The sequence below is a fragment of the Heliangelus exortis genome, chromosome 22 (genome assembly GCF_036169615.1).
Source record: "Heliangelus exortis chromosome 22, bHelExo1.hap1, whole genome shotgun sequence".
Lineage (NCBI taxonomy): Eukaryota > Metazoa > Chordata > Aves > Apodiformes > Trochilidae > Heliangelus > Heliangelus exortis.
Genome location: NC_092443.1, coordinates 9,510,085 through 9,533,973, shown reverse-complemented (window position 1 = coordinate 9,533,973; position 23,889 = coordinate 9,510,085). Strand labels below are relative to the sequence as shown.

The 23,889-nt window shown below is 44.5% G+C and overlaps 1 protein-coding gene across 6 annotated transcripts in view; it reads right to left on the bottom strand.

Moving 5' to 3' along the window:
* Positions 1 to 366: 366 nt before the first annotated feature.
* BRD3 (bromodomain containing 3) overlaps positions 367 to 23,889 on the bottom strand; it is a 44,040-nt gene continuing 20,517 nt past the window's right edge. For 3 of the 6 annotated variants that reach the window (XM_071766470.1, XM_071766469.1, XM_071766468.1), the window contains 11 exons: positions 21,369 to 21,674; positions 19,279 to 19,416; positions 18,218 to 18,365; positions 15,696 to 15,910; positions 13,715 to 14,086; positions 10,270 to 10,398; positions 9,710 to 9,901; positions 8,652 to 8,887; positions 7,850 to 8,142; positions 5,857 to 5,985; positions 367 to 5,358 (listed from right to left, as the gene is read on the bottom strand). In XM_071766470.1, the coding sequence (XP_071622571.1) occupies positions 5,243 to 5,358; positions 5,857 to 5,985; positions 7,850 to 8,142; positions 8,652 to 8,887; positions 9,710 to 9,901; positions 10,270 to 10,398; positions 13,715 to 14,086; positions 15,696 to 15,910; positions 18,218 to 18,365; positions 19,279 to 19,416; positions 21,369 to 21,569 (2,169 nt within the window). In that variant the 5' untranslated portion in view covers positions 21,570 to 21,674 and the 3' untranslated portion in view covers positions 367 to 5,242. Of the gene's footprint in view, positions 5,359 to 5,856; positions 5,986 to 6,267; positions 6,333 to 7,410; positions 8,143 to 8,651; positions 8,888 to 9,709; positions 9,902 to 10,269; positions 10,399 to 13,714; positions 14,087 to 15,695; positions 15,911 to 18,217; positions 18,366 to 19,278; positions 19,417 to 21,368; positions 21,675 to 21,874; positions 21,991 to 23,889 lie in introns of those variants that run through there. The other 3 variants (XM_071766471.1, XM_071766473.1, XM_071766472.1) reach the window with 3 other exon arrangements.

Genomic DNA, 23,889 nt, shown 5'->3' with positions numbered 1-23,889 from the left:
GCTTCTGGGGAGAGAAAAATCCTTCCCTGCCTGCTCTGCACTGCAGCAGCCTGAGGCTTCTCCCCACCCCCAGTAAAGTCCAGTTAGAACACATCCATTCCAGTACCAAACTGGGATTCAGAGCCCTCAGGCTGGCAGAGTCCCAGGGCTTGTCCCCTGCTCTGCATTTGCTGAGCTCCAGCAGCTGGACCTGCACAGTGATTTCCAAATGATTTCAGTGCTCATGGAACCAGCACTGGGTTTATTTCTGTCTCAGCAATTCTGCTCAAAGCCCCCCAGGTTTTGACCTGGAGCAACACCTGGAAAAGGAGATGAGGGAAGGAGAAAGGGAGAGGGGAAAATATGGGATCAAACTGCACACACAAAACAATTTTTCCTTTTATTATGAAAACAAAACAAATGCCCCAGGACCAGGGTCCGTGATTACCAGTAACATCAAAGATTACTTTCTAACTTCTTTTTTTTAAAATTCTGTTGTGTTTGAGGCCAGCAATTTGCAATAAACAAGCTAAACTACTTACATTGACTCATTTTTCAGTAACTGACATTTACAGGAATATACTAGAAATGGCACTAAAAAGTTTTAAGAAAAAGAGTTACGGTAGATTTGCATGCACATCATACAGAAAAGTAATTTTTTTAAATATTAAAAAAAAAAACCAAAAAAACCAAAAATACAACAACAAATCTTTCTGGATTGGTTATGCCAGTATCAGGGGTAAGTCCTAAGTGGCCTGTCTCAAACCCTAGCTGGTGGTTTCTTTTTAAAAACGACATTTAAAAAGATATGCAAATACCATTTCTTTAAAAAAATGCATCTTATTGTTTTACAAGCACAACAGTGTTGCCAGTGTAATGAATCCTTGCCCTAAATTTCTCTTTGACCTGCCCACAGTTAGCCCTAGTGGGAACTGCTCACGTTGGAGAAGAAATCTTTTTAAAACCCAGTACTAAAAAGTTTGTGGTTTTGCCTCGTTATGCCCCCCCCCAAAATCCCTTTCCCCTAGCTCCAACCCTCACTTTAAAAAACATCATTCCTTTCAAAACAAGGAAAAAATTAAAAACTGGTCTAAAGAGTCCCCAAAAGAGAGAAAGAACTAGTTTAGGTAACTGCAGTCTGCTTCTACCACCTAGAGAACATGGAAAGAGACCTCACTGGGAAACTAACCTGTATTTACACAGGCACACACGTGTGCTCCTGGGTGTCTGTTCCACACACACCAACAACTTACAGAGTCCTGAAATACCAGTTCTACAGTTACAAACCCTGTCGGCAGGAATAGGTTGAAAAAAAAAAAAAATTCACATCAATACAAAAACTGAAATTATCTTTTTTTTGTATAGACAACATTTGGTTAGCAAGAAAACTTCTTGTCTGCAAGAGATTCCTGGAGTAGCTGGAGCAGAGTCTGAGCCTGTGGGATCAGAGCTCCCTTGGTCCCACTGAGCCTCTGTCTGATGGAGTGCCAAGAAACAGGCTGACCCTACAGTCAGATGAAGTTTAACAAGGTTTTTCAAGGTGCAGTAATGCTGGTGGATACTGATAATAGGTCTGGTCAGATATTGGTTTGTCCAAAAGTTCCTCAGAAAAAAGCAAGTTTCAATAAAACAATTTCTGTGTCTGCATACAGATGAAATCAAAGTGATTTCAGTGAAGTTTCCCCTGGAAAACATTTGTTCATTCAAGAAAAATTCTACCATTTTAAATTTTTTTTTTTTTTTTTTTTTAAATCTTAGGTTAAAAAATGTCACCTCAAATGTTACATGTTTGCCCATGTTCAAGTTATTTCATGCCCTCTGCAGTGACATGTCATGCAATACAAACCCAGTTAAATAAACACTCTGCTGTTTGAGTTTTCAACTCATTATGCTACTACTTACACTATGGACTGAAAACATTTTTCCTGGAGACACAAGAGGCACCACCACAGACGTGTTGGGAGATAATGAGCACTACAAACAATACAAACATGAAAAAAAAAATAATTTAAGAACAGCATTTTGTCAGGAAGAATCATCACCTTTCTTCCCTGAAACGAAGGGCATTGCCAGAATGACTGCCACTCCAGAGAACACCTAATTTTCCATGGAAACAGAGAGTTTTCCACTCAAAGTCACAGCTGGGAACATCACAGACACTCAGGTGGCTCTTCAAACTCCTTGGTGGTTCTGGTTGCTTGTTCTGGCAAATCCCCAAGCTGGGAGAGGTTTTAGCCAAGTGAGGGATCCTCCTCCAGTGCTGCAAACAGTCCCAGTTCCATCACTTCACAACCCTTTGGGCTCTGGCTTTCCACTGGTTTTGGTGGGACAGAGCTGGGGGTCCCCAGGGTGGTGGCAGGATGCAGGTCCCTGAGCTCTGCCCGGTGGGGATGCTGGGGACAGCTGCCTCTGGGTTGTTCTCCACCCCTTGACATCAACAGCACAGCTCAGGGAAAAGGTTCCAAAGCAGGGAAAACTTGAGCTTGTTTATCCCAGTTGTCACGTTAATGGATGGGTTGCAATTATTTTAATTAAAATGCTAGTTGGGTTCTGAGAAGGCAAGTCGCAGACAGCAGGAAAAACACAGATGAAACCCAGCCCCATTAAATATCCTGAGCTCCTAATTAGGTGTTTATTACATTTCAGCATAGTAAATTCTGAAAATGTATTACTAAGGATCTGTTTAGGGGAAGATTTTTTTTTAAAGGGCAGAATTTAAAAAAAAAGAAACTGAAAATAACTCAGTTGTTACTGAAAAAGAAAAATTATTTTCAGTAAGAATCACCCTAGTTCATCCACTTACAAATATTATGGGAAATTATCTGCAAAGACTTGAGATTCTCCTGCCAATGAGCCAAGGATGCCCAGCAAATTACAGGAGAAACTCAGTGCCTCCCAGCACCACCCTGAGCCCTGAGCAGAAAAAAAAGAGGGAATTCTCTTCTACAAACTGTGGAGAGCACATTAGTGTCACTGCCCAGCTCAGACGTGGCCAGAGGCTGCACAAGGAGCACATCTGAACGTGCTCATCTTGGCAAGATCTTTAGAGACATTTGCATAAGGGGCTGACAAACCCTCAGGCTGGTCCTGTGCTTCCCAGGACACTGCCCAGACACCACACAATGCTCTGAGCAGGCAATAAAAATTGGGTGTTTGGGCTGAGGAACCCCCCAGGGCCACTCACCTCTGGGAAAAATAAAAAGCTGGTGTAATCTGCACCACAAAGCCTCAAAAAACCACAAATAAAGAGAGTGGCAAGGTCAGCTTTAGGGCTACCCCTTAGCAGAGAGGCAGCCTGAGAGGGTGATGCTGGGAGAGGGAAAGGGGCAACTTTCTGTTAAGTTCTGGATATTCTGTTCTTTATGATAAAAACTTACCCATTTACAATAAATTTCTGCCCCTCAGATTACAAATTTTATAGAATTGAGGTTTTCTTGAAACTGCATTATAAAAAAAATAATGCCACTGTTCTACAAAAAAATTAAAAAAAAGAGGGGTCAAGGAACCTCTAGAAATATTAGAGAAAAATAATGTGCTGCATCAAGAAATTGTATCTACCTGGATGTCTCCAAAATCAGTACAAAATAGGAGAAAAGGGGGCTGGAGTGAAAAGAAAGGAGAAAACTAAGCCAAAAATGAACACACCAAACATGACACCACCACACACACAACAGAATCTACTGTAGCACCTGTAGGTAGAAAGTCTACTGGATTTAAATAAAGTCTCAGATTTTTTTTCTTTTTTTTTGATTTGTTTTAACATCTGCTCCAAACCACATTAAAAATCTGAATTTCTGCTGGTCTGCATAATGCAGTTTGGTTTTGTTATTTCTTTAGAAAGTTGTAAATGACCAATGGTGTTTAATAAATAAAGTACTTGTATATACATGAAATTAGGGACAGTGAAAACAGAGCATATTGCAGCAATGCAGGTCAAAACATTAGGCTGGACTCAAAAAAATTGAAGCCTTAAAATTATTATTTTTTTTTTCTCCCTTCCCTCTTTTTTGTTTTTATTGAGGTAAGCATTTCAGTGTCTGGCACCCTGCACCACACAGGAGTAGCATTCCCTTTCTAGGAGCTCATTACTGAAACCATAAGGAGGGAAAAAAAAAACCCAAACCAAACCTAAACACACACAATATCCTTCTCAAATTCCCCTGCCAGCTCAGCCTCAGCTGGAGCTCAAGTGCTCTTTTATTTTAAGCCCAGACTGAGGTGCTTGTCATGGAGAAAGTTCTTAAGCATGTGTCTAACAACCAGCACATGGTTTGTCTTGGTCAGGCTGCAAGGATCACTCTGAGGACCAGCTGAGAAGTCCCAGCCAAAAACTGTTTTCAATTAAATGAAAACTTTCATAGAGAGCATTCATTTCCTGGAAACTATCTATTTGATGTTAAAAATGCCATTCCCAAGAACACTTGAGAGTTCACTGCTCCTTTCTTCCTGAGGGGTCCCCCAGAGAAATGAAACTTCTGAGTGGAAAAACAAGAAATGCAACCACTTGTATTGTTCTGTGTGCTTTAAGTAATATTCATGCTTAATTACCTTCTTAAACAGGTGCCTGTGCCTCTAACAAGATTGGGGGGGAAAAAAAAGCATGTTAGCAATCCACAGTACATTAGAATTTTTTTGTTTTTGTTTTTATGTAAAAAGATGATAGCATCTGACATTTTCATCACACTGTAGACTTTGAGAATAAGAATACTAGTGCTAATAACAAATACACCAACTAGTTCAAAAGCTAACATCTTTCAGATACAGTACCATTGTACAGAGATTTCTTTAATAAAAAAAAAGATTAATTTTTGTTTTACCTTGTGTGAGCCAGGCAGGCTTATTAAAAGACAACATTCTGGGGAGAGGGAAGGGCAGGAGGGAAACATACTACTAAGCCTTGCAGAACTTTCTATTTATCTCCTGCTAAGAGTTCAAAGTTCTTCCATTTCGAACCAATCTTCTTCACTTAAAATGTATTTTAGAGACTTTATGCAAAGGGAACTATTTGTCATAAAGTCTGGCCACACACACACACACTCAAAGATCTTTGACCTATGAAAAAAGAACCCCCCCCCCCAAAAAAAAAATAAATTGGAAGAACAGCTTTTATAACACTGAATTAAAAAAAAAATAAAAAGTCAGAGAGAGGGGGGGGGGGGAAAAAACGACCTGACCACCGTTGAACAAGAGCAGTATATTAATAAGGAGAGAAAGGAACACTGCAGAGCAGGGGGAGGGTGATGTCCATGGAAGTGTCCGTGACTCATTCCGAGTCGCTGCTGTCTGAGCTGGAGCCGCTGGAGCTGCTGCTCCCGGACTCGGAGGAGGAGGAGCTGCTGAGCCGGGAGGGACCTCCGGAGGGAGCCGAGCCAGATTTCTCTGAAGGGAAGAAGGCAGCGATGTGGTTACTGGCAATGAACTCATCCTGAGACAGCTGATCTGCAGCCCTCGGCCTCCGTGCCTTGATTCACAACCTCATTTGGCCAGAGCCTTTATTTCCCTCAGCCTGGAGGGAAATCCCCCCCCCCCCACCATCATCACTACTGGGGGGATGAAGGCTTTTTCAGTCCCATGATGGAGAACATCCATCCATTGGATGCTCTGCATCACTGCTCTCCATGGACTAACACAGAGCAGATGATCCTGCTCCTTCTGAAGGATGAAATCCCTCCAAAAACCCATGAGAACCTCCACCTGGGCAGGGCCCAAAGCAGCCCCGTGCCCAGCAATCAATCACTGTGCCCCTAATAGGAGGGAGGGACCAGCTGGGATAACTCTGAGAAACCCAAAACTACAAGGTGGCAGCAGCTTTGCCTCAGCCCATGAGCTCTATCTACATTTCAACTTCTTTTAGCCCAGTAAAACCCAAGCCATTACCTTTCTTTGCAGGTTTCTTGTTGTTGTTTAGCTGCCCACTGACGTCCTGTAACCGTTTTTCTAGTTCTTTCTTCTTTTCCTGAGCTAGCTCTTCTTTTGACTTTGCTGCTTGCTTTTTTCCACTTGCAGCTGTGGAGGAGGAATGCACAATTTCTGAAACTGCATGGGTGCAGGAGAAAGAGTGGACATCTCAATTTTACAGGGCATGTACATTTGTGCAGCCACACTACTGGGATTATGGGACCACACAGCAACTTCACACCCCAGATGGAAGACAAGACATGAAGTTGTCTGGATCATCCAATCATCATCATCATCCTGTAACATGCACTTTTTAAGAGAGACCTTCTGGAAAAGATTTCAGAAGATAAAAATATCTGTGTAATAATCTTGGAGTTACAGGTTACTTACCAGACAGTTATATGGTCAATAGTTACACATTTGTAATTACAGAATTGTTACATGGGGTTTCTGCCCTGTAAAATAAAGTGTCCCATTAAATAAAGGCTGTCAGAAGGAAGCACCTGCTGTTACAATTTCACATACCTCATGCAAGAATCTACTGGTTTTTATGTTGCTTTAAATACACAAGAAGGACAAACACCAGCTGAAGCAGAGGCTGGCAGACAACAAGAACACAGCTGCAACAGTTTGGTGGAAATGGTGAGAAGTACCAGCCAGACTCATACATCTGAGCAGAAGAAACAGCACTCCAAAGGAGGAGTAATTGAACACAGGTGTTGGCCAGGATCAGGAGCAGAAGAGAGGGGCCAGACATTTTGCCTGACCCAGCAAGGAAATACCTACATTTCTGTGAGCTCTTTTAAAGCAAAGTTTTTATTTATTTCTTTTAAAACTCAGGAAAGCAGAGTCCTGTGAGGGTGCACCACTGAAAACTATATATTGTAACAGAATGCAGACAGCAAGGGAGTCTGGCTGGGGCTGGTCTGGGGTCAGATGTGCCAGCCAGCTGGTCCAGTTTGTACCAGTCCCAGGGAGTGGACTGAGATTTCTGAGGTTATGTGTTACTCTACACACTGGCTCCAAAAGGATGCTTCTTGTTCCTAACCACTCTGAAAAAAAAAAATATCTTTTTCCTGTGCTATTCCAAGAGTGAAGGATTCAAGGAAGAAAAAAAGTTAAAAGCAGACTATTAAAAACAAAAAAAAAAAGGTCAAAGTCTGAGCTTTGCTTAGGCCTACCTGGAAGTCCTGTGGTGAGGAAATGGAGGTGCTCTGCAAGAGCTGTGAGCAGCTATTGGGTTATACTCTTAACAGGACAACTCCCTCTTAACCAACAAGCAGATGGACAGAGCCAGGACCACTTCAGGTAAGTGATCCTACTGCTATTCAGCTGGAGCTGAGCTCTCAAGGGGCTGCAACAATTCACCCTCTGTGGATGAGGCACAGAGAAAAGCCTGTCCCATACTGCAGCAGACACTTGGCAGCACAACAACATTAATCCTCTGATATGATAGAGTAATATGGTGATCATCCCATCCCAGAGCAGCAGTTTTGGGGTGAATGTACAACTCAGACACCTGCACACCCAAAATCCACAGGATGCCCCATTTATTTGCTTGGCACATTGAATCCCAACCTTGCTTTTTGTTTCCTTCCTAATTAGATGCTAAACCATTCAGGGTAAGAAATGGATCCTTCCAGATGTGTGCATAGAACACCTAACACAATGAGGCTGAAACCTTTATAGTGCCTTCTAGATTCTAGATAAGTAGTAAAGGTATCACAGGTCCTGTAAAGGAACACAACAGTCCTCTGGGAATCCATGGCATCACAACATGGGAAGGAAGAACAGAAAAAATAGAAAGTTTCTGTACATTTCCTTGGGAGAAAAGGATCTCTAAAAATCCCTCCCAGCACATACCCAACATATGGGTTATGCTGGGATAAGAGAATCCCAGCACACGTGCCCTGAACTCAAAAGTTGAGCCCAAGAGCTGGTGGGGGAGCACATGGCTCAGGAGGTAACTTACAAAATGGTTTCCTTTGTTTTTTCTGTAAACAAGATTTCACGTATCTCTCCAGTTCTCGTAAAGTTGTGGGCTTCAATGTTTCAAAATCTATTTCTATCTCATCAGGATTGGAGTCTCTGAGGGAAGGTTCCCTTGACTGGATGATGTGTACCACCCTGCCCAGCTTCTCCCCAGGCAGGCGGTTGATGTCCAAGCTGAGCTGTCGTTTCTCATCATAGGTCATGGGCAAACCTTCCTCCTCCTCGTCTGAATCGTAGGTTGCAGATGCCTGTTTGCCTCCTTTCTTGGGCTGTCTGGGGGATTTGGCAAGAACAGAAACATTCATGGGTACACAGAAGCAATGAACTCCTTTTCTACCCTCCCTCTAACAAAACCCCCAAAGCTCTTGGCTTTGATTCGCTGACCAAGCAGCTTCAACAGCACCACAGCTTCTGAAAAAGTTCAGAAATCTGAGATAGCTGTTCTACTCCTATTATATTTTAGCTCTGTGAGGCATGACAGCAAGGCCATGGAGCAGCAGGGGGGCAGCAATGAAATGGCACATTCCTGCTGACTGCACAAAAGGCAAACAGCAAAACCTTATCTGAGAGTGATCAGGGAGGGATTCTGAGTGAGATGGACACTGGAAATATGATGGTTCCACTGCCAGCTCTAATTTAAAGACTCCCTGGAGCTGACTGGGAATGGGGACACTATTAAATAGCAAACTAACTGCTCTGACATCTGAGATTTACCAGGAATTTAACAGGGGTGGAAGAAATGGGCTGGAAGCTCTGGGAATTTGCAGCAGGCAGACTCTTACCTGTTAGCTGTGGTTGTGCTGTTTGCTTTCTTAGCTGGGGCTTTTTTCTGTTGGGCTTGTTTTGGTGGTTGAGCCACCTTGGGTTTCTTATCCTCCTCAGCTTTTACTTTGTGCTTTTCTTTTTCCTTCTCTTTATCTTTCTTTTTCTTCTCTTTTTCCTTCTTCTCTTTTTTTTTCTTTGGTTTGTTCACTGGTGCTTGTGACAATGCTGCTAGCTGCTCATGGACGGCCTTCAGCTGAGGGAAAACAGTGGAAAAATTCATCAGCCTTCAAGGCAAAATAACTGATGCCTCCACACAGCCTTCCTCTAATATTCCAACATGTAAGTATATCCCAGAGCCAGTGATTGAGCAGCCCAGTGACTGAACTCAAGAGATTTTACTTGATATAGAATTATCTTTAAATTACAGCACTAGTACATAGAAGCTGATTCAAGAGAAAACATTTTTTTTATAGGAACAAATAAAAATTAAGCTTAATAGCTCTGCCTAGAGTGCTGACAACTTGGCCTCTGGAAGACTGGGTCCACCTCTTGGCTCTCCTGCTAGCTTTGAGACACTGGACAGGCTATTTTATTAATGCTTTAAGGTAGCACATACAAGCACTATCATCTGGCCATGTAAATCTGCATCATAACAAAGGCCATGACTTAAGCACTTGCAAGCACAACCACCAAAATACCTCACTTCTGTGGATGGGGTGCAGGGGAGCAATATCACAGGAAGTTTGAAAGATTTTATGCAGCCTGAGCCCTCTCACAACATGAGTCACTGTTCTTTACAGATCCTTACTATTCCATGTACCTTCCCTCCTACTCTGGGACCCCAGAAAGAAGCACAAAGCCTCAGCAGTGAGAATGGCTCTAAGAAAATTAACATTACATCCAGCATGCACTTGTTTCACCGGTGGTTTTCCCTTCGAGCTGACAGAAGGTGACATTGCTTTGCTGCATTCCAGCCTAGGTGGGGGGTTTTTAAGAACAAAGTGAAACCCTTTGCTCCTGCTATGCCCTTTTCCACTTGCACAGACAGTGGCACACAGCTTGGCTGCTGCAATACCTGCTCCTGGAGCTCTGCCAGCCGGGTCGCTCGCTCTTCTTCCGAATCCGAGCTGTCCGAGTCCGAGGAGCTCTCCTCACTGCTGTGACTGCTCTCTGTGCTTTTGCTCACCACTGGTGCTGTGGGGGGAGGTGGAGGTGGGGCCTCTGCAGGCTCATCAGGCATCTTTGCAAACCTCATCTCAAAGACATCCTAGAAAAAAGGAGGGGAAAATTGCTGACTAAAGGAGCCCTGGCCACCAGGACCGCATTTTGGCCTTTTAAAAGACACCTGCCATGGGTCAGGGTTTTACTGCATTACATAAGTGAATAATTCTATCCTACAGATTGGAATCTATATTCAGTAAGCCCAAGCAAATTCTCCCATTACTTTATCCAGCAATGAATATAACACTTTAGGAGCTGAATGTGTAACAGTTCTGCAGCAGAGAACTCAAGGGCTGGAGGAATCCCTGACTCTCTCTTGTTGGTGCCAAGAGCAGATCCATGCTTGATCTGAAAGGGACACCTTGGAGCTGAACTAAACATAACTCTGGAAGACAAAAATGCCAACACCTTTACCTGGAGCTTCCTGGCCATGGCTACCACTTCGTGGTCTGGAGGATTGTACTTGTAACAATTAGAGAACATTAACCGAATATCTGCAGCAAAACCTTGGGCATCCTGGTATTCCCGGCTGTCCATTTTTTTCTGCAAACAAACAAGCCAAAGGGAAAGGGGAGAAAAAGCCATAAGCAAAAGGCATTGGTAGTAAATGCATGGAGGACAGGTGGATCTTGGAAGACAGCTCAGAATAGCCTCAAAAAATAAAACAAACAAACAAAAAACCACCCACACTTGTCTAAGAGAATTGATCTGGCTTACTGGCTCCTAAATAACATTGTTTCTTCTCTTTAAAACAAGGAAGCAAAACCAGACAACCAAAAATGATATCACTCTGCAACAGTTTAAATGCTTTCAGATTCTAAATTTGGGCTGTTTTCTAAGTAGTACCATATAAACTGTGCAGGGTCTACATTCTATTAGAAAGCAGTAATGTAGAAAAAAGAGTTTGCTGGATCAGAAATTAATGTAAAGAAGGATGATGGAGAAAAAGGGCAGGAGTAAAAAACCAACCAAGCTACAATGCCAGGACTACTTTAAACTTGTATTTCTACATGATGCTTGAGTATTTTTGCCCTGTAAATCTGAAAGGGTAGAAGTGATCATGACCCTCTAAATTCTAACTTTCTGCTCACACAGGGCATAAATTTTGCTTGGTGATTCCTAAGGCAATTAAAACATTTACATTTAAACTACAAGATCTACTCTTTATTTAAAAGTCCAACGGATAGAGAAAGGACAGAATTTATCTTTTATGAACCTATTAATAATGTTATTTCCTAATGTAATAAGGATAATTATCAGGAGCTAAATATTTGCACCTTGTTCCTGTCTCTTATTTTTCAGGTCTCACCTTCACCCAATTTTCTTGCTGTTTGAACATGAATGCCCTGTGATGACTACAAGAACTGAGGTGGAGATGAGCTCACTGATCCCTGTCCCTCTGGCTTTTCCCAGTTGCAGTCCTTGCTCTGGCACATCCCTCCAGCACATCCCTCTGCTCCTGACTGCAACAACCTCAGCCACAGCCCCTCCACCTCTCACCTCCCTCTGGCAGAGTCCCAACAGCCAGGGATACAGAGAAAACAAATCTCCAAAGCCTCCTGAACCACACCTCCGTTGGGTGAATACCCCAGAAAAAATGCTCCTGGACATGTAAAGATATTCCTTGGCCAAAAACAAGCCAAAAAAACCTCATTTAACCAGAGAACCAAAGCAACAAGCACCCAGGTATTGGAGAATCCATTATAGCTGCAGCAATGCTTGTGTTTTACTCTCTCACATAATTCTTCCAAGATTAGTTTGAAGGCCATTTGCTGTGCTTCTTTACCACAGCTGTTGTGACTTGCACAGAATTAAATCTAAAACCTTTCAGAGCCAGAGGAAGCCTCTGACACTGGAGAATTACACTGCCTGCAAATGGCAGTTTTCTGTTCCACGCAGTTAATGTATTGGAGACTGCATCTCAGAGAAGTCACACTATGATCTACAGGCCAAAAGCAGTGATAATAAAGCACTCCATAAAAAAACAATACCAGACAGCACTTCAAACAAGTTTATTAAGAAAAATACTACCCATCTGCAACCTGGCTCCTGCTCCCAGCCTACTCACTGGCATCAGAAGAGCAAGGACAGAACCCCTCAGCTGAGAAGTGGCTACCCCTAGAAGGGAGCAGATCAAAGGGTGTGAGTGACCCTGCCTTGAGCAGCAGGCAAAGCTCTGACCAACCTGAGCCAAACCACATGGATGGATGGATCTCCTCCAAGCTGGTGGAGAAGAGCAACTCCCACATGAAGTGAAGTGAGCAGACCTTGACAACAAGTCATGTAAGTAAGACAGTGTACAAAAATTAAACAGGCTTTCAGCACTGGGCATCCAAAATCAGTGTGATGGTACATGCACAGCAATACCTAAACTGAGGGGAGCTTTTTCCTCCCTTATCTGTTTTCAGAAGTAAAGAGAAAAAGGAAATTTGCACAAGAAAACACTGGGACCTTCCTCTGCCAGCAGAACATTAAGGTCAGGTAGCCAGCTCCACTTCTATCAAGTTCAACCTAGGCATGTGTCTTGCTTCTACCACTGTGCCTCAGGCTCCTCTTCTTTCCTGCAGCTCAACTCATCCTTCATCTTGCCCTTTTCTCCTTCCAGGAGATTGCTGTGGACCTTTAACACATCTCAGCTTAAGAATACTGCACTCTGCACTTGTTTTTGTAAGCAATATAAGGGCACTGCAAGCTCAAGAGAAGAATGGTCTCCAAGCCTAGCTCCACCAGAGCCTGCTTCCAATGCTTCTGCCAACTCAGAGACAATCTTTTCTGTACAAACTCAGAAATAATTTAATACTTAGATAGTGTCTTCCAAGTATCTGCCCTCACAACAGCCCTGTGAGGTAGGTTAAGTATTATCATCTCCATTTTATAACTGGGGAAACCAAGGCACAGAGCTGCAAGGAAAGTCCAGATCTAATCCTCAATGCACAGACCATGACAACTATTCTGTCACCACCAAATAATGCAACTAAAATACTTGTAAAAATCTTCCAGATGTAGTAAGAACCCTTGCACCATCACTGCTGAACTGCACAGTACAAGAGCACACTTGTTTCCAGGTACTACATAAAAGGACATTAAAAAAAAACAAGCTGCCCTTTTGTCACCTGGGCATTCAGACAATCCCAGGTATTGGCTCAGATGGCAGCAAACCACTCCTGGCATGCTAGAGAAAACCAGCAGAAATACCTTAATTTCCTGCATGTGGAAGAGTCTCACCTCCACTAACACTGATTCCAAGAGCTGGCTGACAAGCAGAAGATGAGAACTAGGGAAAAAATACAGCTTTGCTCTGTGGATATTTAGGAGGGACTCAGAAACCTCCCAGTCTACTGGGAAAAACACCTTTAATATTGGACTCTTGAAGAGCCAAATATGAACCACATGAGCATCAGGGTATTTCCTCCCCTCCCCAAGTACCAGGCAATCAGCACATTCCAGCTGGGATTGCTATCTGGACATCATGCCAACAAGTGGTCAGGCAGCAGTTTCTGGAAATGGGACACTATCAATTGAATCCTATGAAATACAGCACCTCTTCTTCTCAGAGTGCAACACAATCCCAAGGACACAAGTTTAAATAGGTGGACTATCCACAAAAAGGAGAGGATGCCATGGTACAGTCTGTACAGTCTGCTTTGCAGGACACAAAAAAAAGATGTCCTGGGTTATGAGGGAGGGGAAAAAAAAAAAAAACCAGAGGGGAAAGAAGCAAAATATAAAAATATCCAGATGATATCCAAAGAGGTTGTTTTCCACCCTTGTCCCTTCCCCCTCCCCCAGAAGGAGCCAGTCCTCTGGAACCAGAGGGCTGTGACACACCCTGCAAAAGAGGTGGGAAATGTGGACGTACTTTAACAGTACTGAGATCCATGGGATGTTTGATAATATCATGATAGTCATGTAATTCCAAGGCCTCTGCATCAACAGGCTTGTAAAACGGCCATGCATAAGCTGCGTGCTTCTTCGAGAGCATCTCCTTGAGGATGCTGTCACAGTACTTGAGGTGCTCAGAGAGTTTACCCTTCTTCCCTGCGTGCTGGGGGACCTCTCCATCTTCAAGGTCTTTCTTTGGTGGTTTGATGGGGCGGCCGCCGCTCTCCCGGCGAGCGATGATCTTGGCCTGCTTGGGGTCTGAGAGGGGGGTGGGGGACTCGCTGCGGCTGGCAGTGATGGCAGAGGTGGTGGGGGTCGTGGTGTCTGCTTTCCTCTTCACTCCCTTTTTCTGAAACAGCAGAAGGACACGTCTCATGAGTGCCTGCCCTAGCACAACTCATCCTTCTTTCTGTGATCTGCCTGTCACCTGAGAGAAAAAAAATGGAATTGCCGGGGCAAGTGGGACTTGTGACACACAATTCAGTGACTGCAACACGATGTATCACTACATGTCATCTGAGCCACAGTAACCAGCCACTTGCACGTCTCCAACCCAACCCCAAACATGATGCAAAACGTGTTAGCTCTATGTATGGCACCGAGATTTAAACTAAGGACTCTTACCTCACACTTGCCAAGGGAAAGGAGGGCGCCCGGTCGATTACTGCAGCTCAGCTGATGCATCGTGACTTAGAAAGTGTCAGTAACTTAACCACATGTCTGAGTCCCCAGTGGCAGGATCAGGCTATAAGTTCTGAACCAAAGCATATTAATCACCAAAGACCCACGAGCCCTCACTCCTTTGTACTTGGTGGGAGTGCTAAGGTAAAGGGCCTGTTACGCACAAGAGCAAGAATGAAATAATTTTGTCTTAAGCAAATGGAACCTCTCTCAAATGGATTCAAGCTGTGACTGCCCAGCCAGCTCTTTCGTGCTCCTATGAAGGCTTTACTTCTCTGGAGAGAGAGAAAGGTGAAAAAGTTCCTTAGGGAAATCTAAGGGAAAGCTTAAGTAAATCCCAAGCAGGATTAATTCTGCAGCATGTCTTTGGCAAACTCACTTCTGGGTTCATCCTTGAGTTTTAAAATTAAATTGACTCTCAGAAGCAAGGTATTTGGACAGAAATTGAAGTATGAAGCAGGTGCCTGAGGAGGACAGCTTAGGTAAAACAAGATCTGACTTACAATCTCTTTAGTAATTCCTGAGCTACAGTGTTAAATAAGCAAAACAGTTCTGTGGCTCTGCTGGCCCATGCAACCTCACATCAGAGAGCACCAGTGCTGTTGCAAGTTAATTTTCCAGTTTAGAAAAACCAACCAGCTTTCTCCAAGGTATGCTCTCATCATTTTTAAAGCAATACACAACTCGCTAGGAAAACTCCAATTATTTAGAGCAACATTTTCATTTACCCATAAATTAGCATAGTAAACAGCAAAACACCAATGGCACCTCCCAGATTACTCACTAAGGAAGACAGAACTAACGCACCCAAAACCTGCAGGCAACATCAGTCTCCTCCAACTGGAGTTACAGGCTTGTCTTGAACTGGTTTATGGCAGAAAGGGACATTCCTAGTCTGAAAACCTTAAAGGAACAGTCCCAGTGAAATCAGGGGGTCAGTTACAGAGGGAAGAGATGGTTTTGGGCTACATGCTGCAAAACGGGGTAAACCTCCAGCAGCCTTCTGGTTCACAGAGCACCAGCACTGGCTTGGGGCAGAGGAGAGCTTGTAACCGAGTTGGAGCAACCACCAACTTAGCTGGAATGTGGCAAAATTAACAAAAACGTCTCTACCCTCTCACACTGGACAGCAAGCATTTGTCTGAGGGACAGTAATAGCCAGAGAGAGGCAAGGACTCAAACGTGAAGAGAAGGAAGGTACCGAACCAGTAGTGAGGGGGTGAGAGGGAAGCACTCCTGAGCCTTCTGAAGGGCAAGGGGTGGAATTCTCCATTTACCTTGACCACGGGTGGTGTAGGAGGCACCACGGGCATGATGGGAGCAGCAGGAGGAGGGGGAGCAGCAGCAGGAGGGGCGGTGACAGGCGGGACGTTGGCAGTGATGGTTGGCACAGGGGTGGCAGCAATGACGGGCGTCTGGGACACGGCCGGAGGGACGCTCTGGAACGGGGCCGGCGGGGAGATGGAGGACACTGCCACTGCTTGCTGAGCTCCTTTCAAACCACAAAGGGAAAAGCATGAGAGTCTGCTGCTGGTTACAAGTGTCACGAGCTGGTGGTGGTCCTTCCCCTGCAATAAAGCGGCACCGGTGGACTGGGTTTGGCAAGTGTCCTGGTTTGGGCCAGGATAAAGGGGATTTTCTGTCTTGTACTTGTGCTTTCAGCTCAGTCTCTTGTCAGTAGCTGTACTGCTGAAATTCACAGCAAGTTTCTCAGACAGTGTCTGTTTCTGGGACTGATAACACTGATGTTTATAGTTACAGCCAGAGCCTGGTGTGCAGAGCACAGGGCACTGCTCAGCTCTGAGGAACATTTTACCCTCCAGAACGGATAAAGAGGTCCCACCTGCAGCCTCCTTTGGGGGAGGAAGGGACAAGAGAGATGCCAGAACTGACCAGAGGATTCCATCCCATACATGTCATACTCAGGATAAATTTAAGGTAATCACAAGGGTCAAGCCAGTTTCCTGCCCTTCCTGCTTCCCTTTCTTCACCCATTCCCTGTTTCCTTCAGCATCCTGGGAGGATTCCATCCCTTCCTCTGCCTGTGCTCCTGATCCATCCCAGCCCATATCTGGGTGTTCCTGCCTCCAGCTCCCAACTGCTCCTGACCCCAGGATTCCAGCCTGGACTTTCCCAGGGCTGCCCTGCAGCCTCAGGGGTGATGTGAGAGTTATTGGGGGAAAAGGGGGGAAGGAACATGGGATCAATTTTTCCTGTATATTTGTATGTATTTAGTAATTCTTCCTATTTATCATTACTGTTTCATTAAAGCTGTGTAGTTCAGTTTCCAACCCATCAGTCTCTCTTCCTTATTCTCTCTCCTTTCTTTATCAGGGAGGGGAGGGGGATTAATAGAGAGAATCTGTTACTGTTTAATTGCTGGGCCAATGTTAAACCCTGACATCAAGGCTGCTGGTCCAGGGATACAGGGAGGGCACAAAGGACACAGTGTGACCTGCTTGGTGCTGGTACCCAGGGGTCAACAGAAAAAGAGCAATCATTGACCTAAATCCTTGTACCATGAGCTAGCCCCACACAGGCAAAATACTTCAAGCTTTGCACATGGGGTGTGTGTTTCTCTAGGAGTCTTCAGCTCTCTCCTGTGCTCAGGAAAAGAGCAGGAGCCCCAGGAGAGGGAACAGAGGGAGATGGCTCTTTTGGACAGCTCTGTCTGGGAGGGTTTTTGCCATGTGTGACAGATGGTAACAACCACTCCCCTACTACCAGCTCAGCACCCAAGAGTCCAAACCATTTCAGATTGGCCACAGAGCTGGGGCAGAGATGAAGCCTCTGAAAGCAAATGGCTCTGATATTAAACCTGTACTGTGAAAAAACTGCCTCCTCTAGTAAAGTTGAGGACAAATCTAGTAACTAATAACTGAAGTATCAATACTCCTCTGTTCTCATAAGTTTTTATTGAAGGATACTGAGAAGGCAGCATCACAGATCTCTGTCATGGTTCCGACCCCTCAGACCACTAAATACTTGACTTGAAACAATTGAAATAAAAGAATAAATAATATCAATAGTAATAAAATATACAAACAGTGCAACTGGCCACCTACTGACCAGTGCCAACCTGTCCTTGGCCAGCAATCTTGGGGGGGGGAGGGGAGGGGAGAAAATCCTGAAACCACAATCCTGGATGAGAGCAAGGGCTTCCTGGCCAACCCTCACCTATACACTGAGCATGACATTGCATGATAGGGAATATTCCAATGGCCATTTGGATTCATTCTCTGGCTGTGCTTCCTCCCAGCTTCTTGTGCACCCACACTCCAAAGCTTGGGAAGTTGTAAAGTCTCTGATTTCTTAGCAACAACTGAAAACAATGTGTTATCAACATTCTTTTCATACCAAATCCCATATTAAATCCAAACCATAGTGCTATTCTAGCTACCAGGAAAATTAGCTCTATCCCAGCCAAAACTAGGACAGAGAGCTTGGATGAAGTTGTAGTTCCATTTGGCACCTGAGATGTGGAAAAACAAAGAGGAACAGTTGACTTTCCCATAGTGAGGATTGGACCTTTTTTACAGGAAAAAAAAAAACCAAACTGCAACAGTTTCACTCAGCCCACAGAAGCTCCTTTCTCAACTGTTTTACCACACTTACTGATCTTTTAGTTCTAAATCATTTCAAATCAACTGGCTGGACATTATCTACACATCTCCCACTCTCTCCCACTGCTTTAACCATTAGCCAACACATTCCTCACCACCACTTGCAAAGCCAGGGAGGTGGGTCAGGCCTCAGCAAGAGGCTGGGAACTTTTACTGTCAGAGGGCTGGGTTAATACCTGCACTCTGGGTGCCTGCTGCTGGCTTGCGACCTTTGCCTTTAGGAACTGGGGGCAACAACTCAACTTCCTCTTGAGGCATCTGAGCAACCTTCTGCAGAAAGATCTTCTCCAGAGCTTGGGCCATGAGGACAATGTCATCTGTGGGCTGCAAGAAGAAGAACACAAACTCAGGCTTTGAAATCCTCAGTGAATACTGCCCTTCAAATAAACAGTGGTATCCATCCTCCAAAAATAAACACACTGGCTCTTCTCTTTCCTCTTCTTCTATTCTGGTCCAGGACACAATAATTACTGCATCCAGAGAGTTATCAGGGCTTCTAGAAGGAGCTTGATAGCAAGCACCCTGTGCATCAGTGTGGAAGCAGCAAAGTGGAACAGATGAGCTGTCCTCCCCTGCTTGCCAGCAGGTCCAGGAGGAGGGAAAAAAATTTCTCTGTAGCTCCAACTCATTAATTTGTTTATTTCGGTTTGTTCTCCAGTATGGGAGAATGATGAGAAACCATTGTAGAAAACATAATATAAAGAAGAAAGGTTTTTAACAAGCTAAGAAAGCAGCAAACAAGCCAAACCCCAAACAACAATAAGCAATCTAAAGGTATGGAAGTATGGAGGAGACATAGGCAGAGAACAGTTATATTTGCTGAGCTGCTCTCTGCTGCTCAGAGATACTATTTACTGCTAGACAGCCAGTGTAAAATATATCACTAATACCCTATGGAACACCTGCAAAGCACTGCATAAACTGTACCTCATCTTAAAAGAATTACTAACTGAAAATAAAAGGAGCAAAAACAGGCTACATAACCCTGGAACAGAAATCCACCAAATTAAAAGACACATTTGCCATTTTAACTAAGTCTGGGGGAAGAAAGGCAGAGCACAAAGACAGCTTTGTGCATTCCAAGTAATGTGGCTGCAATTAGGGGCATTTCAAATCCTTGCAAAGAGAGGGCCCTGAGCAGAGCAGAGCTTGGCCCTGCTCAACACCCCCCCTGCAGCAGGTAAAATGGGACTTTTCTAGGCAGTGCCCCAGCTAAAGGCTTGTCTGGGCTCTTTACCTTGTTATAAATGTAACAATTTGTAAACATGGTGTTGAAATCCTGCATACATTCACTGGCACTCCAGTAATAGTTATGTTCCAGGCGCTTCTTGATGGTCCCCATGTCCATGGGGTTTTTTATTATTTTGTGATAATCCTGTGGGAGAAACAGGAAAGCCATTACATCTCCTGATACACAGAAAGTGCTGCTCACACCTCCCTCTAACCCCAGCTTCCTCCTTGTTCCCACCCCCCAAAAAAGCACTGAATTTTTGTGATCCCTAATTTTTGTTATCCCTGAATTTTTGTGCAAATTGAAAACACCACCTCTGCTGACATCTATTTCCTGATTTGTACATTTCCAGTCTACTCTTATGGTGACTTTGACCACAAAGCACCAAAACTCCTTCCACAGCTATGAGCTTTCCCACAGCTCTGCCCCAGCACATGCTCAAGCAAACCAAAGGCTGCTTAAAACATTCCCAGCTTTGTATGAGGGTTGGCAAGGCACTGAGTGTTGTGTGTGGAGGAAAATTTGCTTTTCTGAGACCCCTTGCAAGGCTGTAGGTACAATTTTGGGTGGTGCTGCAGGAGCAGAGGGTACCAGAGCTGGGTTAACACTGCAGTGATGGACTTGATGCTGCCAAGGGAGCAGATGCTGGGGCAGCCCAAGCTCTGGCAGGGTGTTCAGGTTAACAGAGCACTGGCTGCAGGTTGGGAAAGAACATTTTTTTTTTTAAAGGCACTTACACTAAGTTTTTCAGGGCCAGAACTGGCTAAGAGAGTGCAAAAAAAATTCAGTCTGGTTTTTTCAGGGTATTTCAGACTTGGAAAAGCTTCCACACATCTCTCTGGGCTGGTCTCAAGCAGAGGCTGTGATTAGGCTGGGAATGCTCTAGACATGTCAGGTTATACACTGTAATTTTCTTGTGTTGGAGAGAAACACCAACACCTGCACACAAAGCCATGTACAGCCCAATCCTTCAGCATGACCTGACACACCAATATTTCCAGGCAGAAGGGGCAATTCTCCTGGCTGCTGGGCTTGTGCCTTTTGAAGCCACACATGAAAAGCAACTGTTCTATCCCACTGACAGCTCCTTTAGATTTTTCTGGTAGCCTGCCCTATAACCAATTTAAAATGCCTCACTGAGAAACTGGATCCACAAAGAAGCACAGAGCTAAGAGAAATTTTATACAGGTGTTAAGTGTTTTACTCTTTGGGCTGGCACTTTATATAGTACCCATCAACAACATTAGAGAATTCAAAAGACTCCTAATCCAGTCCATAAAACTGGGTTATAACCTGCAGTAACTGGAGCTCTCCTGACCTTACATGCCAGAAGCATGCTCCCTCAAATCCTATGTGAAATCCTCTTGCTCAAAACAGTCAGGTTGGGTTTTTTTTTTTGTCAGCTTAGCAGACAGGAGGCTGTGGAGGTGTCTTTATTTCAGTGCTGGGTGGGGGTATGCCTCCAAGGCTGAGTTTTCACAGAGAGGGCCCCCTGGAAGAAGTGAGGAGTGTGTGGCTCAGTTCCCTGGAAGAAAGCAGCTCAGCAAAATTTGGTCATTTATGATATCTGGTGCTATCCAGCCTGAGAGAAACAGGCTGTGTATTAGGCACAGGAGGCACATGGGTAAATGCAACTGTTCTATTTCCTGCACAGCATTTGAAAAGAGAGAGTTCCAAAGTACCCTTGGTAATTAGGTGTCTTCCTCAACACTCAAGACGGCAGCAAATCCAGAAAAGCCTGTTGAAAACACAAGTTACATTGAGCCCAGTGCCAAATGCTCAGAAGAGCTTCAAGGGCTTCAAGACTCTCTCAGATTTGACAGAGGTGGGACAAGGGGTGAAGCCACTACAAAGGAAACACTACGCTTGAGTTGCTCTAAGACAGCTTGTCTGGGAGCTTTTCTCTTCCCTCACCGAGAGACAGTTTTCTCCTTCAGAGACCTGCAACTTGGAGCTCAGAAAGACACTGTCTTCTCATTCAGCGAGTCTAAGGGCATTCAAGGAAATCCCCCCCAAAACAATCCAGAGATCAGAGACCTGAGCTCACCAACACAAAGCTTCCCAAGAACCCAGAGCAGAAAGTGATCAATACGTACCGGCAAATTCAACTTAATTGCATCGACAGGTTGGTAGAAAGGCCAGGCAAACTGATGCTTCCACAAGGTCTTCACCACAACATTTTGCATGTATTGCAACTGGTTGGTCTTCCGGCCAGGTTTATTGGGGTTAGTGACCTCTGGAGGTGGGGGATTCACAGGGCCCTGAGGAGCCTGGATTGCTGATGTGACTCCCGACATTTTCCTGCTCACTCGCTGTCACAGCAGCAGCAACCCAGAGATCTTTCTTCCTTTAAGCTCCCTGAAAGGGACTGACATCCCATTTCCAGGGTCCAACCATGCAACCTAGATCAAATGGAAGGAAGAGAACAACGTGGGAATACAGATAACTCACTCAAAAGCAGGCACATTAAGGCACTTCTGCTGTACCCCATGTTCACCCCATCCGCTTCATCCCCTGGAACCCTTTATCTTGGGCACAGTTCAAGACCCACAGTTCAAGACATCAAGTGGGATGGCAATTCCCAAATTCAAAGCTAGCAGACATCCAGCAAGCTTCACAGGACTAAGTTTTGCTTTATCTGGCCCAGAGAGCACCCTTGTGCAAGGAAAACACACAGGGTAGCAGCATAAGAACATGGCTGGCAATGGGGTTGGGATGGAATGCTGAGAATCCCACAGTCTCAGCATTCCAGGCAGGTTCAAGACAGAAAATCTGTACCTTGCAGCTCCACATAAACTGAACTGCATTGTCTCTGCCCACACTGGCTGCTGGGACATCTTACAAGTCTTCAGACTGCTGCAATGGTTAGTCCAAAATCCCATAAAAAAGAACAGATGACAGCCAGCAGAGGACCTTGATCCAGGGAAACAAAAGAATGGGCAGAGGGAGGTGCTTGGAAGAGTTGTGAGTGAAAGGTGTCCAACATCCAGACTTGAACAGAGCTGCACACTGAGTCTGGTAAATGTCTTACTACATCCCTTACTACACAGACCTGGCTGGGCCCTGTAGAGAAGTCTCAAGATGCAGGCTCAATATAAATAATAATAAATATACTTCTATCTCATGAGCTGGTTAAGAGAGCACTGTCATGCTCTTAAAGGCACACACAAAACACAGAAGAGTGCACAAGCTGCATTATTGTATTCTCTCTTTCCCCAGAAAACTCCAGGAAAGGAGCACAGTATCACTCTGGCTTGTAAACCATCTGGTAAACAGCTTTGCTGTGTCATCTTCCATAAACATTTGATATTTCAATTCACATCAGGAATGCTGCTACTCTTCTCATGGCAAAGAAACCACAATCACTTTCTAGAGGCAAATTATTTCCAATCTGCTCAGAAATGCACACAAATACTCTCACTGACATATGCTGCATGGCTGCACAGAGAAACATGAGCTGAGACAGAAGCTGCAGGAATAAAGAAGAAAGGAGACCAGGAAGGCATCCAGGAAAAAAACCAAAATCCTCCTCTTTGATACATCCCTAATCACCCTACCAAGTGTCTGGACTAAATATAGAACACCAACTTACCCTTTGAGTTGCTGATTAGATGATGGCACCAAGTAAACACATCCCTAATTTGGGAGGAACTTTACAAAAATAGATCCTTATTAACACACAGATCTGCAGCTGTGTGTTTCCATACCCTTTTCCTCAGGTAGCAGAGGCATTTCCATCCCAGAGGCCAACTGCTAGCCCAGCATCTCCCTAAGCAGGAGAACCCCTGGGACCCCAGTGCCACCAGCAGCACCCAAGTGCTGTGGCTGATGGGTGCACCCTGTTGTGGACCAGCCTGGCTTGGCTCACAGGTGTCCCTGGCTCCAGAAACAAGAGCTGGTTTGTATTTTTAGAGCTAATGTCCAGTCACTGACTGCAGCCCTCTGGTGACCACCATTGAAGCATTTTGTCTGCTGTCTTCTTGATTAACAAACTAAATCCAAGGCAAGGACTGATGGGAAAGAGAGCACAGAGAGCAATTCCTACTCCTGGAGAGTATTCCCAAGTGTGAAACAGCCTCCCCTTTAAATAACCTAAGGTTAAATACAACTATTCTCTTTTTATTTGAATTTCCTGAAAAATCAATTTGACAGGGACTTTAAAAAAAAATTTATTAAGTCCCAGAGCTACAATTAAAAAAAAAATGCAGATCTAGCTCCCACTTCTCCCAAGCTCCCTCTCTGACATGAGCCAAGGTGTTCAGTATCTTCACACCACAGCTCCTCATCTGTGCCATGCAGATAGTTCTGGTTCCTTTCTGTCTTCATCTGCTCCACCCAGCCAGCAAACTCTCTGGGATGTGCACTGCCTCTTCACATGCACATTTTGATCAGAAAGCTTAAGCAAGGCTTGTCCAGTCCACAAAAGAGGCACGAAACAGTCATCAGTGACACAACTCAGAAAGGATTTTAATTAATACTATTAAAAAGTAGGAGGGGCAGAATCATGACAGCCAACTCAGCTCTGGGAGCTGATCCTCTTTAACTTGGATGCTCCAGCTCCTTGGTTATTACAACCAGAAGTGGCTCAACCCCCAAACCTCTTTCTTAGCAGCACTG